The sequence below is a fragment of the Hoplias malabaricus genome, chromosome 3 (genome assembly GCF_029633855.1).
Source record: "Hoplias malabaricus isolate fHopMal1 chromosome 3, fHopMal1.hap1, whole genome shotgun sequence".
NCBI classification, from domain to species: domain Eukaryota; kingdom Metazoa; phylum Chordata; class Actinopteri; order Characiformes; family Erythrinidae; genus Hoplias; species Hoplias malabaricus.
In genome coordinates, this window is record NC_089802.1 from 28,991,502 (window position 1) to 29,013,300 (window position 21,799).

Genomic DNA, 21,799 nt, shown 5'->3' on the forward strand with positions numbered 1-21,799 from the left:
GACGGCCTGTCACGGCTGACAGCAGAAACAAGACAGCCGGCTCGTGTTTTCTAAAGGCCAGAGCGTAGCCTGCCTCATATGGCCACCCTAGTGACTTTCACAGATATAGTAGGAAAACAGACTCATAGAAAAAAAAATAAGCTAAAGTCAGTTACTGTGAAGGACAGAGATAGTAGAGGTCAGGAATCCAAGTAGAGTTCCTTGATTATCTTATTATCTTATTGATTATCTCAAGAGTACAAAGTCCTATCTAAGATTAGTGTTCACCTTTTGTTAATATATTTATCATATAAACGTGTCATAATTGAGCATGGTCATTCATAAAGGCTTCTTCCAGTAGGCATCATACATCATTCATTCATTCATTCATTCATTATCTGTAACCGCGTATCCAGTTCAGGGTTGCTGTATCATACATCAAGTTGACATAAAATATATTTGACCATGTTGGGACACATTTGTGGGTGAAATGATGGTTGATAACTTGTTATATCAAAGTAACTGCAGCTTTTCTGATATATCCCAGTGACACAAAGCTGATAATGTGAGTTTAAGTATTCTCAATGGTAAAATCAAATTTGATTGGCCCACACTTTATCATCATTTTGAGGCTGTTTAGATCCTCCAGACAATTGTAAAAGCTCTCGTGATATTAAGATGATCATAAACAATGATCTTACCAGATTGTCTTGAGGTCTGGAGTGTCTAAAACCTAGTCTTTTTTCTCCAATATACACCAAGTCCTGTAAAGGCTGCCCTGCTCAATATTTACAATTATTTACAACAAAATATTTAAAGTATCCTGTAGTGTGGGGTGGATGCCTTTGCATATGTGTATAAGTCTTGTGTAGCCAGCAGAAGTCACAAGCAATCTGCAATGCAGGATGCCATGAGAAATGCCTGTAAATTTTGACAATTGAAACTGATGGTGGGGAGTCTTGGTCTTGCGCATAACCCAAAAGCATAATGAAGACCAAACATGGCTGAAGAGGCACAGAAAATGTTTTTGATTTGCTAATATTATCCAAAGATTATCTTTGGCAGCTGGCATAGGTTTTTTTGTCAGTTTAAAAATACTTGCTGATGTAGGTCCATGGCAGTTGTCATGAAGGACTAATATACAGCTACTTACAGGTTTGGCTTAAAATGATAGGATACAAGGTTTACTAAAAATTTAAAAGTGAGCCAGGTATTACATTAAAATAGCAATACAGATAGTAATACAGATGAGCACCAGCTGATTACTAGTAGGCTTAACAGCATCTTATCAAAGCTTCAGGTATTTCATTCCACTCGTTTCCTCAGATTTACTAAATCAGCAAATGTTCAAACTAGATCAGCTCATTTCCTTTTCATCATGTAATCATTCCATAACAGCATGGAAGGGCGTTGATTATCTGATTATACCTCCATCAGATGTTACCCCTCATCTATTTATCCTCACCAAGCAGTGGATAAAAAAAGAAGACTCCCAAACCAGCTGTCACCAACATTTCATTTTCAAGCCACAATCAGAAGAGTATCCAGCAGCTGCAGAAGTGCAGCACTTCTAAAATTATCCCTTCCAAAAATATGGCTGACCGAAAGTGTGACATATCCATATGCATGAGAGCGGCACTTTTTCATTCTGACAGCAACGGCTGCTTCGCAGCCAGGGTGACGTCTCTCTCTGGCTGATGTCGGATCGGCAATGGGACTATGGGTGCTAAGTGATATGCGATCTGAATGCAGTGGGGGGAAGAAAGTAAGAATGCCCACAGACAAATTCAAGCTGCGAAGGTCTGCTAAGGTCTAAAGGGTCTGTTGTGACAATTTCTTGGACAGACATAATGGGACTAGGCCAGAGGATGAGCTCTGGGGTTACTAGGGAGCTTTCTTCCTTGGACTGTTGGAGAATTGCTATTTTCTGATGACAGGCTTGAATATGTCAGAATTCCTTAGTTAAACCTGTTGCAGAGGAATTATAACAAGTATTCGATTGATTCTTCAATATCAAGGACAATGAGGATTCAGTCTTCTCTTAGATTTGACGTGTTCTCTGGACAGTTGTTTTGATGGGCTAGATGTGATCTTGTCAGGACAACATCTGGAGACAACTGCTAACAAATGTGAACAAGGGTACAGCCCTTTTAAAATCTTTCCTCCTCCTCTTTGTCCAGGTTACAATCAAGTTTTGTTTAAGGACCATCTACACAAGCCAGTCTCACCACCCTAAATAGTCTCCATTACCACTCACATATGTCCAGCATCTTTCATGGTCATCCTCATACATTTCCATTCTTTCATGATCATACTAACTTCCACAACACACCATGTTCACTATTATGAATTAAGGCAAGCACACAGACCTGGTGAATGAAGACCTGGGCTCCACGAGGACTCAGTAGGAGAATGGCTCTTCTCAGCGTGTCCCTGTAGCGGTTCAACTCCTCCGTCCGCATGCTGGTGAACAGGCTGGAGAAGACTCCACTGATATTTCTGTCCACCCTCTGCAGAGAAACGTCCATACCCTGCCTAGATGTCTGGTCCAAGAAGTTCTGCAGTCCACGGATATCTGCCAGAGGAAGAGCACATTGATTAGATCAGGTTTAAGACAGGTGTACTTCAATGAAATCTGTGGATGAAAGATTATTTGGCTACTCAAAACTATATTGTCAAAATCTCTATTATGGTTGTCTGACAGCTGTCAGAAATTCATGGTGAGTAGAGCAATACCTATGACCTGAAATAACTTGAAAAAAAAAGTTTATTTTAACATCTATTCCAAGTTGAGTAGGTGTTTTCCTTTTTTTGCCATTCTGTTTATGTTCCAGCAGCGATGATATGAAAGTACTGGTACATGGTGTCTCCCTCTAGAGGAGCTCTCAGTACAAATTATACCTGACAAGGGTCCACACAATAAGATCTGCACAAAATCTTGACTCTCTCTTTCTTAGAGCTGATTCTCCATTGTGTAATCATCCGGTAACAAAATGGAAGGACCTTGATTACCTGAATATAGCCCCATCAGGTGATACCCTCCATTTTTTCATCCTAAAAATGACTCCCAAACCAGCTTTCACCAGCATCTCATTTTCAAACTGCAGTTAAAGGAGTTTCCAGCACCTGGACGAAGACCTGCAGAACTTCCTTTTGGCTTGCTTTGACTCTAGCAGTTCCCCTATATCTCTGTAAGATTCTACAGAGGCTGGTTTTAGAGGCACTTTCAAGGCTATCCAAAAAAGTAAGACCTAAGCATTCTCAAGCATCATGACTCTCTGGTGCAGTTTGGGTAATTACGGACAGTGTGTGCTTCACTCTGGGCAGTGAACCACCTGCCACAACAGTCTGCCAAGGGAAAGGAAGAAATCAAGGGCGAGTGTAGGCAAACCTGCCCCCTCCCTGTTGTGTTCCTGAAAGCCTGCTCCTTGCTAGATTCACCTGCAGAGAGCTCCCTGCCAGAGGCCCTAATGACTCTCATCCACAGCCTGCTGGGAGTTTACAGGTATGCATGATAATTTGTGCGGATGAGCCAATGTGCCACATCACTTCCAGAGTTCCCTGGCCCTTCCCAACAAGCCACAACTTCAAGCATGGAAGTGGAAGCTTCTAGCTAGGTTTTCTTAGACAAGTGTAGAATATGCTGAGTTATAATTAGGAGTGATACACAGCCAGTTGAGCCCACACTCAGAAAGCAGTTTAAGAGTTCTTCAGTTCCTTCTTCCTGGGCACTGTTCCTGTCTATTAGGCATGGCAGACACAGTGTAGAAAAACCTGTTCCTGTCTGTCGGATCTGCTTTTCTCTTTTCCCTTCTTACTTTCCCTACTATTTAGTGTCACTCCACTGTCTTTTGAAGAGGATAAAGTAAGTAAGGATACCAACCTCCACCCTGAACCTGTGCGTTCCGACATTAAACTGTTTAATGTCGGAACGCACAGGTTCAGGGTGGAGGTTGGTATCCTTACTTACTTTATCCTCTTCAAAAGACATTAGGAGAGAAGTTTGTCAGAGCTGGAGACCAATCACCATGCATACTAATAAGACTAGTGCGCTCTATTACATTTATAATCTCACTCTGTTTTCCCCTCAGTTTCATCACTACCAATTTTATCTCTCCTAATAATAAGATCTCTGCTCTTTATTAAACATCCACAATTATATTTTCACTCTTTATCTACTCTTTATTCACATTGCTCTTGTTGTTGTATTGTTTTGTTGTCTGGTGGATAATGGGTTCCATTTCTATGTTTTGGTTTTCTTGACAGGTTTTGTTTGTGGTTTATTCATTTATTTGTTGTAACACCTTTATCTTGTTCAGGGTCCTGGTGGGTCCTGAGCCTACATTGAATAATTTAATGCAAGCAAGGAACAGACCTTGGACAGGGTGGATGTCTGTGTCATGGCATCAATTGACGAAGCCAATCACTTACAGCTGTGGGCAATTTTAAAACAGCTAATTTGGCTTGGGATTAGGAGAGCACTTAAGAAAAATTTAGTAATGTAATGCTGACTGGACAAGTGAACATAAGCTTAAATAGATGTCCAGTTTCTGAGTTTCTGATTCAAACGTTGTGGGAGTAGAAAAAGCAAAGCAATTGAGTATTCATAACTGATGTCAGTGTTGTGATGCCAGTCAACTTATTTACTTATACGTAAGTATGGTACTAGCAAAATGTGTCTCACTTCATCATGACAACCTTTCAAAGAACATAATTTCATTCAACTGGGGCCGCTTCACCATGTGACATTAATAGCCTTAATATGTCATTCACACTAACTATGAATCTAGTGTGTGTGGTGCAGATTCCTCCTTCTTGGCTGCAAGACTGCAATTTGCATTTATTACACCCCTAAAGCAATAATGTGAGCACACCCCAGATCATGTAAAACTATGCTTATAGCTGCTACTCTCAGTGAAAATTAGTCAAACCAATCAGTCAAACAGGCACATTTTTTTGCATACTGTCAGGGCTTAAAGATGTATGTTATGCTTTGTCCCACTCTATTTTCTGGGAGTTGCCAGCAGCAGCATTCTCCTGTAAAGTGAGTAGTCCTGGTGGGCTAGTGTGAAACTTGCCAGCTTCTGAAACATCTGGTCTGGTCCTGGTGAAACTTAACTGTGGCACTTAGGGGAGAGATCTTAACAAGAGATAATCAAAGAGGAATAGAAGGAGAAAATCCCATCAAACAAGCCCAGTCTCTAGCCAGATATCCTGCCAGGAGGGGCAGGGATGGAGGGATTAGCAGAGGAAAAAAGTGGTGATCCCTCGTCTGATGCACTTGGCTTTTGTTGTGAGTTTGGAACATTATCTCTCTCTCTCTCTCTCTCTCTCTCTCTCTCTCTCTCTCTCTCTCTCTCTCTCTCTCTCTAGCTCCCTCTTTCTCTCTGTCTTGCCGATGTTGTATCCAAGATGCTATTTTCTGTCTGACTGTCTCTCCTCCTCTTTCTATTCTCAAGCTGCTGTGAGTAATGATGGCCACAGTCAGTTGTTCCCCCTCTCATCATCCCTCAGCCCCCTACTACCCCCCCCACCCCCCACCCCCATCGCCACCACCTTCTGTCTGTCCTAAACAAGAAAGTGAGGATGAGATCGAGATTGACTGAGCAAATATTGGTTTGTGTGCGAGTGTGGTTGACAGAACGCCAGACGTAACAGCAGAGTGTGGAGCCAAGGTGAGGAACACACAATGCATACTGATCTCCCGGACTCTCCATTTGCCTCAAACTCCATCACAGCAGCTTGTGAATTAAGATGGCTCCTGTCTGACATGTGACAAGCAAGCTCCCGGACACCTGCAGAGGCTTCAAATGAATATCAACTATAGCTGTAGTGGGGAAGGAGTCGAGGCTGGGGCTGGGATGAATCAAATCATAATCAATAACAAGACTCTGGAGCAGTAGACATTGTAAGAGACTCCTCAGATACGTTATGGGAGCCAAAGTTCTCAATTAAAAAACTGGCATGTATTTCTTTTCAAATTTGTTAAGGTTCCATTTCCATGAAATATCTACATCTACTAGATGTTTTCATCTATTTCACATTTTATAAATCACCACTTAGAGATTTGGATGATGATCAAATCTCTGAGTACAAATATTTTATAAATTAATGCCTGAGAATATGTTTAGACAAAGATCAAATCAGTTTGTAAAAACTGAAGGCTTTAAAACAAATCAGCTAACATCTGCACTGTCCAAACATACTGAAACTTATTTGGTCCTGTTCTTTGACTTTGTCTGTTGTCTCTTTGAAGTTGGGGCTAGAATTTGATTCTGTGATGAGGGGGTTGCTTTGCTTATGAACTGCTTTACTGGGTGAAAGAAAATGACAATATTTCAGTGGAACTACAATGATTTGAGATCTGAATGATTTCAGAGATTGATTTTAAAGAGCAACCGTACTGCCTTAGTGTGAAAAAATGTTTGTTTGAAAAGTGCTGGGGAAAAGAACGAGGACTGGATTTTGCATTCAATACAATATCATATTACAGATGAAGGCTGACTGCAAGACTTTAGACTGAAAAGGTATATTTTTGCCTATTTCCCAGTTGTAGACAGGGAACCAGAGAGGTTTCTTTTCCTCGGTTAGTTCCAGAGTTAGAGCTAATTAGCTGTAAGATAATAGTTGTAAGTCACAATGAAGAAAGCTGTTCCACAGCACAATGGCAATTATTGTCTGCGCCATGCACTCAAACTAACTGTAATGTAAGACCACATAAGTAGAAAGTGGAGGAGCTGTGTATTTAGCAGAGCTAGCACTGCAGTGAGTGACAGAGAGGATCAATGCACCTTCCTAGCAAAGACTCTCTCACCAAACTACAAACAACTAGACTATTGGGCATGGACACACCCACAAAGTCCTTCAAGAAACATGAACCCACTTGTAGTGTAATGTTATATGAAATATTTTCAAAGTACCTTTTCATAAATAGCGAGGACAAAATGTCCGCAGTGTAAATGACAACTAAAACTGTCACCAAAATCCCAGCTATTCTGTTATTCACAGTACCCCACTCACCCTTATGTTCTTTTGCCACAGAATGGAGGTGCTGTTGTGACACTGAATGACCTTAAGGACTTGATACTGGTGATGTCAGTGTCCAATTCATACAATGCCCTGCCCTCAGCTCATCCCAGCCTGACAATCCACTGGAGGAATTTGCACAAAAAGACATCCCACTGACAAGCAGGACATTTCCTGTCGTTCTTTGCCAGCGGCAGAACACTGTGGCGCTACTGGCAGCTAGGCAGCATGCTAAACCTGGGGCTGCTGAAAGAGAATGGCTGTGTGCCAGCAGACAAAAGTGGGGGGGGGGGTCTATCTGTGATTGGGAGGGGTCTGCCTATTCTTCTCTCATGTGGGGATGAATAATCTTAAATTCCTCCAGCTCTATGTTTTATAACTGAGCCTGCATGCCTTGCTATAGATCACAGTTTAAAGAAACACTAGGTAAGATCTTTCATGTTTGGTCCAGGGCTCCCCCTACAATTGTAGAGTGTAATTTACATTTACAGCATTGTCCTGAAATGAAGGGGGAGGGGGGAGGACTGGTTGCATGGTTTCCTACTTTCCTCCAAATTTTACATAATGCAGTTCCTACAGTGCTGAGTCTGTAGTAGCAAAGACAAAGGCTCTGTTCTCCTTGTTAAAGGTCACAGGGGTATCACAATTATTTTGGAGGCACTTGTAAAGTATAAATACTACCTAGTGTTCCTTTAACACCCATAAATGCCAGCTATTTTGTAATTAAAATCACTAATTAATCCCTGCAACAGAAGCCATGTGGGGAAACATCTCGGCACTGGAATCTTCACTTTCCTCTGAAAGGAGCCCTTGAATTAGCCGAAGTCTTATATAGGACGCAAGCAGCCACTTGTTTATGGCCTAGAGGTGCACACTGATTGTGCGCAAACAATTCAAAATACACAGAACAGTAGACTCTGGTAAAGGCGACCTGAGATCTGACAGACATATTGCAGCAGGACATTGCAAATTCCATGAGGGAACATCTCAATGACAGCTAATTTCACCACTCTCCTGACAAAAGGTGCTGTTTTAATTACAACCCGTGAGTCGCACACAAATGACTGCAAGCACCGATCCACGCGGCAACATTTATTTCTGTTTGGAGCAACCAAGCCCCAAATTAATATTCAGTTCATGAGCTGTCAAAGTATAATGGTTTTATAATACCTGTCGTTCAACCTGAAACATGCTGAGGTGATGACGCTAAAGAATTTCAGCCACTGTGAGGCATTAGGGAAATCATTTTAAAAACAACTACCTTTGAAAAAGGGCGACTGTACTGAACATTAAATGTCTTTTAAGTCAAGATGACAGGATGCTAATTTTCTCAAGTAATTTAGGATCAAGAATGTTCAAATTATATTCCTTATGCAATATAATCAGAAAAAGTTGATTAGTGTTTCTAAATTATGCTAAATTTTGTAAAAACAAGCATGACAGCAGACAGCATGTTGGTAATGCAGGCAGTGACAGTGCTCTCTCCTTGCAGATGAGAATTTCAATAAATAAGGAAATAAATAAATAACAGAGGAGGAAGGCTTTGCCCTAGCTGTCCCCAAATGCACATACAGGCCCTTTTTTTGGCACAAAACATCAAGAGCATTTTTTTTTTCAGGATTTACGTGTGTATTTTTTTATCTGATTATGGAGGGTTTCATTCATGTTCATACTTGCATTCAAGTACATTTTTAAGATGGATGGCTCTTCCAAGCAGCAAAAAGCCTTCATGTCTCCATAGCAAAGCACTGTAGTGAAGTCATGTATGTTTCAGGAGTACTGATGGGTACAGGAGAGCGGCTGAGAAGGAGAAGGTTCTGGTGAGTTCAGCGTGCTCTGAGCCTCTCTAATCTGGAGCAGTGTATCACGGGGTGATTCTGAAACTGAAACACACCATCCTGCGATGGACAATCTGTCAGGACCATCTGCCCCCGAGAGGGATGGGACTGAGCTTCTCGTGTACTTGCGCTGTGATGTCATCTGTCTGTCTGCAGGGCTGTTCGGTTTGTGGGACTGGCCAGAGGGGTGAAATTGGTTGGTCCAAATTTGTGAGATCAGATTGAAGGGATTGGTGGGGTAGACTATGGACAGTCCAAAAGCAATCGTCCCAATGCTTAGTCTAATAACTGGGATGGTTAGTTAGGGATAGTCCTTGTCAATAGATATGGGTTAACAGTAATTTTGGAGATGGACCTAGATGATGTTGTATAGACAAAACCCTAGAAGGGGAGAAAAGGAGATGACGGAAATGGGGACATTTAGTCCAAACTTGGGAGATTAATAAAAGAAACTCTTTTAAAGAAAGTCTACCCCCTATACGTCAATGTTGCCACTTCTAACCTGCAAATTCCCCAACCAGCTTTTATATACACTTAATAGGATCATGAGAATTCCAGCACTCTAAGGACATAAAGAGCCCTCGGCAGCCTGGCTCTGGAATTCCAACTGGAGATCTATGATCTGTGTCCTAGGAGTGATGTCCAGACCAGCATTTGTCCTTTTGCATCAGACTCTGCACTTTAGCTATGTCAGGACTAAACCAGAATCTCCATCTCTGTCCCTTTCTCTCTTACTCAGCTTGTGACAATGCCCTTTAAAAGTGGACAATGGCATTCTGTTGGCAGCACTTTTTTGCAGCTCTGCAGCGCCGCAGCTGTTTCCTGTTTAAGATGCAGTTCTGCATGGCCTCGCTCAGGAGAAGCCTCCAAAAGAGCCCCACAAAAACAAACCCAGCCTTAAATGGCACCTTCAGGAAATGTCACAACTTGACATATGGAAGGTGTGCTTTGGCTTTCCCTTAATCAGCCTCTAAACATGCATTCAAGAGCCCTGTACTGGATGCAGTATGATTGGAAATGTCAAAATGTCAAACCAGCACATTTTACAGTAAACAGGGGTTCATGTACTGATTTACACAAACACTATGAAAGCAGCATACAGTAACAGCACCAACCACAAATCACCCCATGCCTGATTGCACTTCTGTGGGAGATTTGATTGAAATGTGGCTCCACAGGATGCCATTAACTGGGTGTCTCATAAGAGCGCTTTACGCAGGTGCTGCACCATGGGCAGCCAACAAACACAAGGAGGATGAAAGTGGTGGAGCATCTCAATCTTTCAAAAGATCTTTTTCAACTTGGCAACCCATTGTACAGCCATCTCACAGCTCCCTGTGCATCTGCAATAAGAGTAAGAAATGAAAGCCTTATCCTTTTTAAGAGGGCTGGCCAAGCACAGCCAAAATTGCCTGTAATGTCTGGCAATCTCAGCTTTTTTTGTCGTTTATTTGAACAGCAGCACAGGGAAATGTTGAGGTGCAGAGAAAAGGTTTCATTTGACATTTTACAAAGGCTTGTGTCAAAACACACAGAGATGTGTGAAGTGTTGTCTAGCGTATCTGTTGTGCTACATAACACAAAAAAGGCCATTTTCTTGACCAAATACTTATCTTGTTTTGTTTAATTTTTTTCTTGCTTCACCACCAAACCTGACAGAAAACTCATATTATATCCATTCAGCCTGGTCTCAACTTGAAAGTGTACATATTTGAGTGAAAGTCAATTCCTAGGATTCATACAATGTGCTCAGAATATAGTTCATAACCTAACTTGATCTAACCTAACTCTAAGCTTGACTATAACCATAAGCCTAACCAAAAGCACAAACCTAAGCCTTAGCATAAGTTACAAAGTTTGTATCCTCTTGTGTAGTGTGCCCCCACAAGAGTTGTTATCCATCTACTGCAACCAGAGTTGCAATCAGTGTTGTGGTGGATCAGAAGCCTACCTAGAATAATTGACACAAGCCAGGAACTTTCCTTGGACAGGGCACTGTGTCATTGAAAATGTAATATTACTTTAAAAGTTTGCCTAAAAACTGCTCATAATCCTTCTAGAATAAGAGATGGGAGACTGATCTCACAATGCAAGAAAAACTGAACACAAAAAGCAGAATGCCCAAGTGTGGAATTTTGTCTCAGGGCCCCCAACAGGGTCCCAAGTGTCTGGTTCACAATCTGCTTGTGACACTAGATGCTTGCTGCCAGATGCTGTTCCTGCTGATGCATGCCATGCGATGGGATTACAAACCTACTGGCAAATCTCTGCGTAATCCATTGAGGATTGGCGTCTTAGGAACTTGCATGCTGGCAAGTGGAGCGCACCTTGACTTCACACATTCATAATTCATTCAGTTATCTTTGGTTATTTTGGAACGCAAATAACAGCATCCCTCCGTTCCACCCCCCGGGTTCTTCGAAAACAGCGGGCATCAAAATGGGCTTTGAAGACTTGGCTCAAATCCATGCATTATGCATGTCTTACACATTCAGCTTGGGCCTGCGAGTTCCTGAGCTGCCTTCCAGGAAACTCAACCCAGAGGCTCAGAGCTGTTTCACACAAGAGACAAATGCCAACTGTGTTCAACATAAAACACAGAAAGATCGCTTAGTCATAGTGGATAGCTGGCTGTCCACTACTTCAATCAGTCTCTTGAACAGGATGGTTGAATGGGTTTTACAGCCTGTGTGGCCAGCAAGAGTCTGATGGAACTGTTGGTCAGGACACTTTGCATGGAATCTGATTGGCACAGTCTTTGTTTCAACTTCAGAAAGTAATTGGCCACAATTACTATGGCTAATAATATATTGAAGGCCCTTAAATAATTACTGAGGGAGGCAGGCGTAGGATTGCATTATCATCCACTTCAATCACTGTAAAACACTGAGACATTTTTAGCCTCATTACTATGCTAGCGTTGAGTGTAGCTAAAAGCAGCTTAGTACTAGGTCAGAATAGGAAGTGGAATATTTATTTTGCAGCCCTTGTCGACTGTTCCACTGCCTTGTTCCCAAAATATTTGCCAGAATCTCTCAGATAAATACTATAAAAAAGATTCTGTTAAGTGTTCTCTCCTGGTAATTGCCCTAAGATTTATCTCTATAATAATAAAGGTGTATATATTAATTATAACATGATACAATGCTGCTCCTTTGATGGCATCCAACTATAGCTAGAGATCCAGTCTTTGGCATCTGCAAATAAATATGCTGCAGCTATTGCAGGCTAGTGTGGTCACAGCAGTAACTAAGGACCTAGAATGAGTCATCAGCATGCACAGGGGGAGTTGCAGGCAGCAGGGAGTGAGGCAAAGAGGGAGGGAGTGATAGAGAGAGAGAGAGAGAGAGAGAGAGAGAGAGAGAGAGAGAGAGAGAGAGAGAGAGAGAGATTGAGGGTAGAGAGAGAGAGAGAGAGAGAGAGAGAGAGAGAGGGAGAGAGAGAGAGAGAGAGAGAGAGAGGGAGAGAGAGAGAGAGGGAGAGAGATTGAGGGTAGAGAGAAAGAAAGGAGAGTGAGAGAGAGATTGCCTGAAGGATGCCTTTTCTTCTTCCTACAGGAAGAAGACCACAAAGTGGCAGGCGAGTAGCTGTGTGCCCCTGGATTACTTCCAGATTGTAATTCCATCTACTGAGTTTGAATATGTAATGCTCCCTTTGGGATTACATTCTGCTCCCTCCATGACTTAAAGGTCACAGGCATCAACTTTTAAGCTGTGAAAGCTGGCACTGCTCCTCTGAATTGGGGCTTAAATTTGCAGCCTATCAGCACTAGTAAGGTTCTCTCAAGAGACGCTAAAAATGATGGCCGTGGCTTGTTTGGGATTGAGATAAAGCCTAGTGTCAGACTAAACAACATAGTCAACAGGGATTTTCTGTCTATAACTGGATTTCCTGTCCAGCACTTGCTCTAGTGCGATACTGTGGTAAAGCATGTGTCTGACAACTACAGGCTGACCTATGTAAGAATTCTCAGATGGTACAACTATCTAAGCACTTGCACTGTCGTCAAGAGTTCGCAAGGTCAGTCCTAGCTATGTCACAGCTGTCTGTGACTGGAAATCCAGGAAAACATAATTGTTCTTACTCTCACATTCAGGCAACTGTTAGTTTGTAGTTTTAATAGACATTATCTTATAAAACTAGCATAATTGCTAACCCAATACTCGTAAATCTTATAAGAATGTGTAAGTATATAACAGCAACTGTTATTCAATGTGTTATGCAAACTACATTCTAGCCAGTCATCACTCAACTTAATGCCAGCCAATGTAGCCATCTGTGAGCTGACATAGCAGAATTAGCATTCTCCTCTGAGCATAATGAGCTAGACAGTGACATTAGCAGCATCTAGGAAAAGATGCAAGTAGATGTGCTCAAAAATCTTGAAAGAAGCATTTGTTAACACCTACCAGTATCTCATGATAAAGGGTAAATATCTAATTGTCAAATAGCCACTCAAATGGCTCAACACATTTGTAAAATAGGGAGAAAAAAAAACATCCAGAGTTTGGATCAGTCCAAACAAATTTTACTTGGCACTTTTTACTTCTTTCCATGTTATCCCTTTTCGCCCACCTCCAGGACTACAGCAGCATCATGAGCTGGGTGATGGATGCAACAGAGAGTTGGCTCATTGGCGAGAACCAGAGCTATCGAACCTCATCACCTGAGGAGGAGTACATAATGGGTTCGTCCAAACACCAAACACCCATCAGCTTCAGTCCTATCATCCCCACTGACTCCATGTGATTGTTAATTGGCTCATGACTCATGATGGTGTAAACAGGTAGCAGAGGCGTACAGACTGTTTTGATGTAATTCTGTCGTTGTTTTGATTTAATAGTCAATCGTATACTAATTTAAATGTAATTTTCTTTATGTATTGAGATCCAATGTATTTTTTTTTTTGTTCTCAACACTGTGTTCATTGTGCTGGGTTTTTCAACAATTGTCAAAGATACATTAAAAATGTCTTGCCATTCACCATAAAGTGGATATTGTTGCAGGAGAACACGGTACAACACATTTCTGTTAATATTTGCTTTTTTGGGGTGGTGTTGGGAGTAATTTATTGGTTAATAAAACATCCAAATGCAAACCTTTATATTCCATTTTAAATGCTTTAAGGGCGGAAGTAGCAACAAGGTGAAACGACTTGCAGTGTGTTGAGTAACATGGCCAAACCTATATAAGCACAGTATAATCCACACCATACTTTCAGAATTTACCAAAAAAAGAAATAGACAAAATGGAAAGTATGCAACACAGAGGGATGAGCACTGTGCCCCAGGGCCTGATCTATGATCCTGTTACACCCATCAAATGCTCTGTTTGGTGGCAACTCAGGGTCATGTGCCCCCCTCAGATTTGTGGACTGATGTGATTGATATTTCCCTTCTCAAACTGGCAAGCTGTGCTAGCATCACTCTGCCTGGTCACATTGATCAAAGTCTCAATCTGACCAAGCACTGAGAAACAAGATCATGCCTCACATGGGGACCGGACTTCACGATTATCACTCTTTCGTACATTTTTGTCTATCTGGTGAACTTAATTAGCATTTTCCCATTATGGCATACCTCTGGTAACTTGCCATTACTGATGTGTAAATTTTGATTCAGTCATAAAAGCTAACTGAATATGCAAGCAAATAAATGAGGCAGTGCGCAATTGAGCAATGTGAGAGCTTTTAGCTTGACATACAACCTGCCTCTCATTTGTGTCGTTCAGGAAGACAGGATCCAGAGGCGAGCTGTCTGGGCTATGTCTATGTATTGATGTGAATATAAGGCTAAATTTGAAATTTGGCCAATGGTCAAATAAGTCAGCCTTGGATTATCTTCAGACAATCAGGATATGATCCAAGTCAAAAATGAATCAATTTATCAATATTCTGTAACTGTGTCATCCTGATCAGGATCACAGTGGGTCTGGAGACTACCTGGAACCAATGGGTGCAAGGTAGGAGCACACTACCTACGAGGTAGGAACCCGGGAACTCTGTGACGCTGGACCTCTGTGGCAGTTCCATTACAATTTCTGCCAATTTTCTGCCCTGAAACCCATGTCAATTACTGAAACATAATTAGAGCAATACTCCATGTAGAAGGACTTTCACAGGTGGTCTCAGACTGGATATCTTGTATTTACATACTGACACCGATTAAATCACCACAGACCAGCAGGCAGGGCTATAGTGGAGCAAATGCACTCAATTTGTCCCATTACAGTTAATAGGAAAAGTAACATAGCTCATATTTTACTGCAACAAAATCTGTTCTCTGTGCCATTCTGAGGAGAGAGTAGTGGCCAAAATATTGGCCGATACATATTAATGATAAATATTAATTACATATGAGTAATTAATTCATCATGTAGTACAATTCCATAATTTGACAAACGACGAACACAAATTGGCCATTTTTCTTCAAATGTAATCTTCCTCGTCTTTGGCAAAGCTATAAATCATGTTCTCCTTGACCAGTTCTCTGTCCTTTTTCATGCAGAGTAATATTAACTTGGGAAGGTTGACTTTGCATATTTAAAATTAAATGTATTTTTACGTCATTCCTTTAAAGAATACATCTTAATCTAAATCTAATATTTAAGATGCTTAAAAAAGACTTCAACCTATTTTGAAATGAGAAGATGACCTAAGTCTGAAAAAGTGAAGAACTGCAATACTGTTAAATTTACAGCAATTACTAATCATCAATATTCCATTTAAAATTGGTATACTGTGGAAGGTCACTGATTGATATGGAGAGGACATAGAATAATATGTTTGTGCTGTAGACAGGGAAAAACAAGGTTTGTTTATGTTAGGGCTAGATTCAGGTTGGGGCTGGGAATGGGTTTAGGGTTTAGGGTTTAGGGTTGGGGCTTAGGGGATTAGTGTAGGATGAGGAATTAGGGTGGGTCCAGAGCTTACCTCTTAACTCAGGACAAGTAACAGTCCGTCACAGAACATTACTCACTCAACAGTGGCAGTGTACCCTATACAGTGGAACCTCTACTAACGAACGCCTATACTAACAAACTTTACAAGATACGAACCAGGCATTTGAATATTTTTGCCTCCACCAACAAACCACGACTCTGCCTCCACCGAGGCGGCAGCTGGAAATGGCCACTGACCCCAACAGGCGAGTCTCCCAGCGCGCCTAGACTTGAGTGAGCTTTTAAGATTAGCAAATTGCAGTTTTAGCGATTTAGCATCAGTGTAAATAGCAGACATCGAAATTTGTGCTAAGTTAAGCCGTATCTATGCTTCGTCTCCCTACATTCCCCCCATCTACTCTCCATTATTCCACCCACCCCCCACCTCCCGTCATACAGCCAGTGCCTGTGTTACTCCTCCAGCCAGTCATCACGTCTTCAAGGTAGCGATGTGTAACCACTTAAAACATTTTTATTACTGTTACCACTGTATTTCTTTTTTTATTTTTAGTAATGCTACAAGTATTTTTTTTTTTTTACTAATTTGAGAGTTTTGTAAACATATATCAGTGCAAAACGGGTGACTTTCGGGGTGGGGGCTGGAACACATTAATTGCTTTTCCATTATTTTAGATGGAGAAAATTGACTCAAGAAAGGTGGAGGTTGACTCAAGAAAGGCTGTAGGTGGAGGTTCCACTGTACTTGCCCTGCCTGGAGATCATATTTTAGTGACTTTAAGTGAAGTTCTGCTTGTCATTGCTTATATGTGGATATTATATAACCCCTGCCTGTATGTCTGTGTCAGTGATGGCTGCATCTTGAAGCAGCTGAATTAAATTCATTAGATGGTCTTAATTATAATCATTGTGTTTTGAAAATTACAAGTCTGTGCAGAATAATTGGGTTGTTTCATGAAAAGTTCTTTATTCGTTTAGATCATATTCATATTCATTCATTACTGATTCATATCTGTTCAACCTCAGAGGAAAACACAGTGCAGGATATATTCATTTAGTCCACACTTTGTCAGGTGTTCCTGGAATAACCAAAGGACTGGTGCAGGTTTACATAGTGTCCCGCCTGGTCTCAAAATGAGCTTGTATATACTTGATGGAAAGACTCTTTTCAGAATCTGTAGTGTCTAACTACAGGTTCAGTCCAGAAGCAGATGTTTTGCAAAATGGCCTTCATCAGTATTTATTCTGAGATGATTTATTATATTCAATAACGCTGTTTCAGTGCCGTGATTTGATCTGAAGCCAGACTGGAATTTGTTATCAATGCCACGTTAGCATTTTGAGGCACTGTTTGCCTATAGCTGAACACAATAAAGCCCAGATAGATTTGTCTTGTTGTGAGCGATTGAGATTCATTCAATCTGGATCTCACAATCATTCTCTCAGAATTGAAGTGGCATGATTATTCCTGAGGAATGGGTCACGTCTGCAGCCTTGGTGTGGAGGAAAGGCAACAAGAACGAAATGGCTTTTCAATAGCAGTCAAAGGCCATTTCAAATTGAAGCCGTGTTCAAGCTGCCCACCTTTCCTTATTGTGAATTGTCGGGTAAGAACTTAATGCAGCTCTTTCAGATTGGGATGCTAATTCCGACAAAAATTCTGTCCTTTGGAGTTGTGGGAGGCAGGCAAATCACATGTGCCACTCTCCTCGAAGGGTTCTGAAGGTTCTTGCAGGTTTGGTAGTGAAGAGGGCAGATGGATGGAGGATAGAGCCCATTAGCTAAAGAAATCCTTCCAAATGGGGATTTGAATTGTCATGTAACTTCAGTTTGCTCTGAAATGAAATAATATTCATGATTTGGTCCATCTTTTTTTGTTGTTGTTGCAGCAACTGTCTCTACATTTCTTGCAAGTCTTCCACATTTCTGTCAGGATTTGATGGCATTGAGCTATGAGAGCATTAGTGAGGTCAGGTACTAATGTTGGCTGATCATTTCTGGATCTGACTCCAACTCATATTAAAGGTATTGGATGGAGTTCCATCACTCTGGTCTGTTCCAGAGAACAAAACTGAGGGCCTACACTTGGCATTGGACATGGTTGCAGACTCAAACATAGGTATTGTCCAACTTGAAAGTGTTCACAAAAGATGCCCTCGATCCCAAGTTCTTTTTACTATCAGCAGTCAGCTCCAGCCTACCTCACACATGCTTGATATGACCTGAGAAAAAAAAAAAAAGACTGATGAAACACACAGAAATAACTGGTGTGTGGTGCAAACGCAAGCCAAAGTGTCCCACAGGAACACAGCAAGCCAAAGACACAAACACGCCGAGTTATATATGGATGATTTTTGTATCTCTCTCAACAACACGCCTGGCACACATGCTCAGTAAACTGAAGTTGTACATAATTCCACAGAGGAAAACTGTGGGGAATTATACAACAAACACCTTAGTTTGAAATTTCAGGGTCTTTTTTACCACCAAAATGTAGCGAACAATATTTATGAAAGTGACTATTATTTTTGTATATAAATTCAACAAAGTTGAGCTCACAAACATGGGCTTAAGTTTGCTTTGTAAAGTGCTGGGTATAGCGATGCTTGCTGGATAATATTAGAAGCATTGGCAGATACAATCCTCTGTCTGATCTTAGTGCTAGTTTCAAAGAGGTTTTTGGACTGGTAAATTGTTACCATAATCTGGTTCTGTTGCCTGTCCATAGATGGGGATGAGAGGGACTTTGTACTTCTAGTTTTAGAGATCAGAGCTCATTGTAAACACAATACATCATAGGTTTATAATAGGCCATCTGCAGCTCTGATGGACATTAGTGACACAATAGTCTTGGAATCCTATCAGTAGGACAACAAAATTGTTTAAATATGTCCTAACACAATACATTATTTGCAACATCATAACATGGTCTGACAGACACCAGAAACATAAATAAATATAATAATTTGCTTATAGTCATCTAGAACAATGATTGTGGATATGCTTAGAACATAGTGAAAAGTGGTCGTGGAAGCATTGTTATTAAATGCAAATTAAAGCACTGAAGATGCCCTCTGACCCAGGCCTATAATGTGTAAGATCAGACTAACTGGCAATTTTCACCCACTGGTAGCCACATTAGCATCTTTCTCCACAAGCTAAGATTATAGCCCATCTCTTCAAAGTCTCGAAAGTCTGCTGTGCAGTTTGCAATTAGTAAAATGATGAAATGCTAACTCATTTGGTCAATTAACACTATGAACAATGAAAAGCCGCCCAGCCATAGTGATGCTAACAGAAGCAGAAGCATATGATAATCCCTCTTGAATCCCCAATGCTGCAGATGTGCCTCAGATGTGCTGCTACATATAGAAGGGGCATGTGCACATTGATGTTGTTTCCAAATATACTAAACAGATAGCAGCTTGCCGTGTGCAGCTGCAGGGGGTATAGCACAGCAGGGAGAGCTGGTCTTGTTTTCAAGCAGGTGCGAGATCAACTGTGCAGTTCTGCAGTGTATAATGCAGACACACATAACATCTAATCAGATTATCCCAGAGGGTTGGATCATATGATTGATGATTAAATGTGTTCTCATGCTGGTTCTCTCTGAATTCCCCAAAAGAAACATGAAAGAATAAAAAGACATGAGATACTTATGTCCATAAAAATGTTACAATTATTTTTGAGTGAGCGAGTGGATTATTTTTGGTACTGGACCTAGTTCCAGGAGCAAGACATTCACGAATAAGTCCTTGCTGTCCTCGGAGATCAGATTCCTGATAACGAAAAAGTGGGACATTTTATTTGCTGTTAGTCAATGAAAGTTCAACATCACCAGTGCCTTATCAGTGGGAGAGAACAGAAAAGTGCCAGGAACAAAAAGACCAGCCATTCCTTTCTTCTCCTGACCCTTTCTTCCTCCGAAAGCAGACTATTTTTAGAGTGGTGACAGGACCTTCAGCCTGGAGCTCCTTGCCATCACTGCCTTGTGAAGAGCCTCTGACAATTAGCTGTCAGCCTCTCAGTCTTTTCCTCGCGCACCTCATAATCGCAGGGCCACTCATCTTTCCACTCCTGAGATCCGCTGTTATTGAAACGCTCTTCTAATGGCTTCAAAGTTCCTGCAAAAGTCGCAATGCTGTTAGAAATAAAAGCCCGCCACTAAAAGTACAATAGCGGTATTCACTGGAGACCAAATAAATACAGAAAACAAGTCCTTTCAGAAATAACTTACTGCTCTTTCGCCACATAATAGAAATAACGAGCATGACAAAGGCAAACAAAAACAGATCCCCGTCACTGTCAGCACGTGTTATCTATGACTTATTTAAACCCAGTCAATGTTCTCCACAGACCCACAGCTGTGAGAATAAGCTTTTCCATTCATCTCCTTTGTATTCCCTAAGCATCTATTATTCTGACAGCTGTTCTGCCTGAGACCGTTTCACCATCTTCTCAAAAAATAGAAGAGAGAGAGAGAACTTTCCTTAAACTGCAAACAGCTGGATTATTTGCCAGATGTCACAGAAGTTTTAATATCACAGCACTATCCACAGCATCAGCTGAGGTTTATCAGAATCAAGCTTCAGCAAGCAAGCAAGTCCAGATCTGTGATATCTTCCATGTCCCTGCCATGGGACGTTTAAAATCCCACCCATAGCTGTGACCACAGCCTGGTCTGATGTGGTGTGTAAAGGATGATCTGTGAACCTCTGTATGATTAATTTCCTCTGCAAACATCATGGTATCGCAGGTAATATGATTTTATCCACGGCTAGGGGTTCTGATTTATGGAGGCAAATAACTATTGCTCAGGAGGCTCTACAAAGCACAACAGACCAGAACTAGAGAATCCACATCTACGGAGCAGGGCTAGAGAACTATGGTTATATTGTTATGTATGGTCATATAATTATGGCTATGTTCAGACTGACAAACACCACTGAATGATCCAATCAGATTGTCTTGTTTTGGTAATTTACACTGTTGATTTTATCATGGCTTGTGAAACAGATTTCACTCCCCAGGACTGACCCTCCACATGACTGCACCCTCATACAACAATAGGATTCCCTCAACCTCATCCTTCCTTACAAGAACAGGGAGTCACTGTAAGACCTATCCATGCAGGAAGCATATGAGCAGTCCAGCTTGTTAACACCCAGTATGTCTATCAGTCAAAGATTGGCCCCAGTGATGGAAGCAAGATGAATTAAGTAATCTGATCGAGTCACCGCCCCCTGAAAGCAACCTCAAAATCCTAATCCAAGTATAAACCCTAACACTAAGCCTAATTCCTCAGCCTGCCCCTAAATATGAATCTAACCATAAACCTCAGCCTAACTTTAACTCGATGGACCCTATATATATATAGCTATTTTGCTATTCCGTTTTTTTGTCAGTGCCTCTTTCAGTTGAATTTAAACAGTAATTATGTGACATAGCCATATTCAGTATGTTGTTTTATTTTCTAAAGAACCTTTGCTACTCAAATATGTAATCACTTTTTTCATGCTGACCGATAAATCCATTTTTTCTATAAATTTGTCATGTTTTGACCAAAATTTTACCTAGCGCCTGCTTTTTTTTTATATTTCTCAATGTATATCCTTGAAATCATATTCCCACATCAGATATCTTGACACAGATTGTTAGTGTGAGGTGTCTGTTAGTTGAAAACATAAGCATTTTTGATGCTAATTTATTACATGTCATATTACTGTGACAAAATAAATTTGTACCATCAGACGGACATGTTTTTCTTGATATTCTAAGCTCTGGGATGTATGACTGATAAAGTTCTGACAGTCACAGCAGGCCCAGACTTTCAGGAATTTAGTTCAGGGCAAATATGGACAATATCTCAACAAATAAAAACATTTTGGTACTTTGGCAGTTTTCTCAGATGCTGATAATATTTACAATTATTATTATTATTATTATAATCTTTTTTTAAAAAATGATGAAATAATACTTGTTTTATTTAGAAAACACACAATAAATAATTATTCAAGCTTTTTAGTTTAAATTTGTTGATCTAATGCAGTGTTATTTGA

At 40.9% G+C, this 21,799-nt stretch overlaps 1 protein-coding gene across 3 annotated transcripts in view; it reads right to left on the reverse strand.

Moving 5' to 3' along the window:
• grid1b (glutamate receptor, ionotropic, delta 1b) overlaps nt 1-21,799 on the reverse strand; it is a 322,140-nt gene that overhangs the window by 112,857 nt on the left and 187,484 nt on the right. For all 3 annotated transcript variants that reach the window (XM_066664931.1, XM_066664930.1, XM_066664932.1), the window contains one exon: nt 2,349-2,554. In XM_066664931.1, the coding sequence (XP_066521028.1) occupies nt 2,349-2,554 (206 nt within the window). The remainder of the gene's footprint in view (nt 1-2,348; nt 2,555-21,799) is intronic.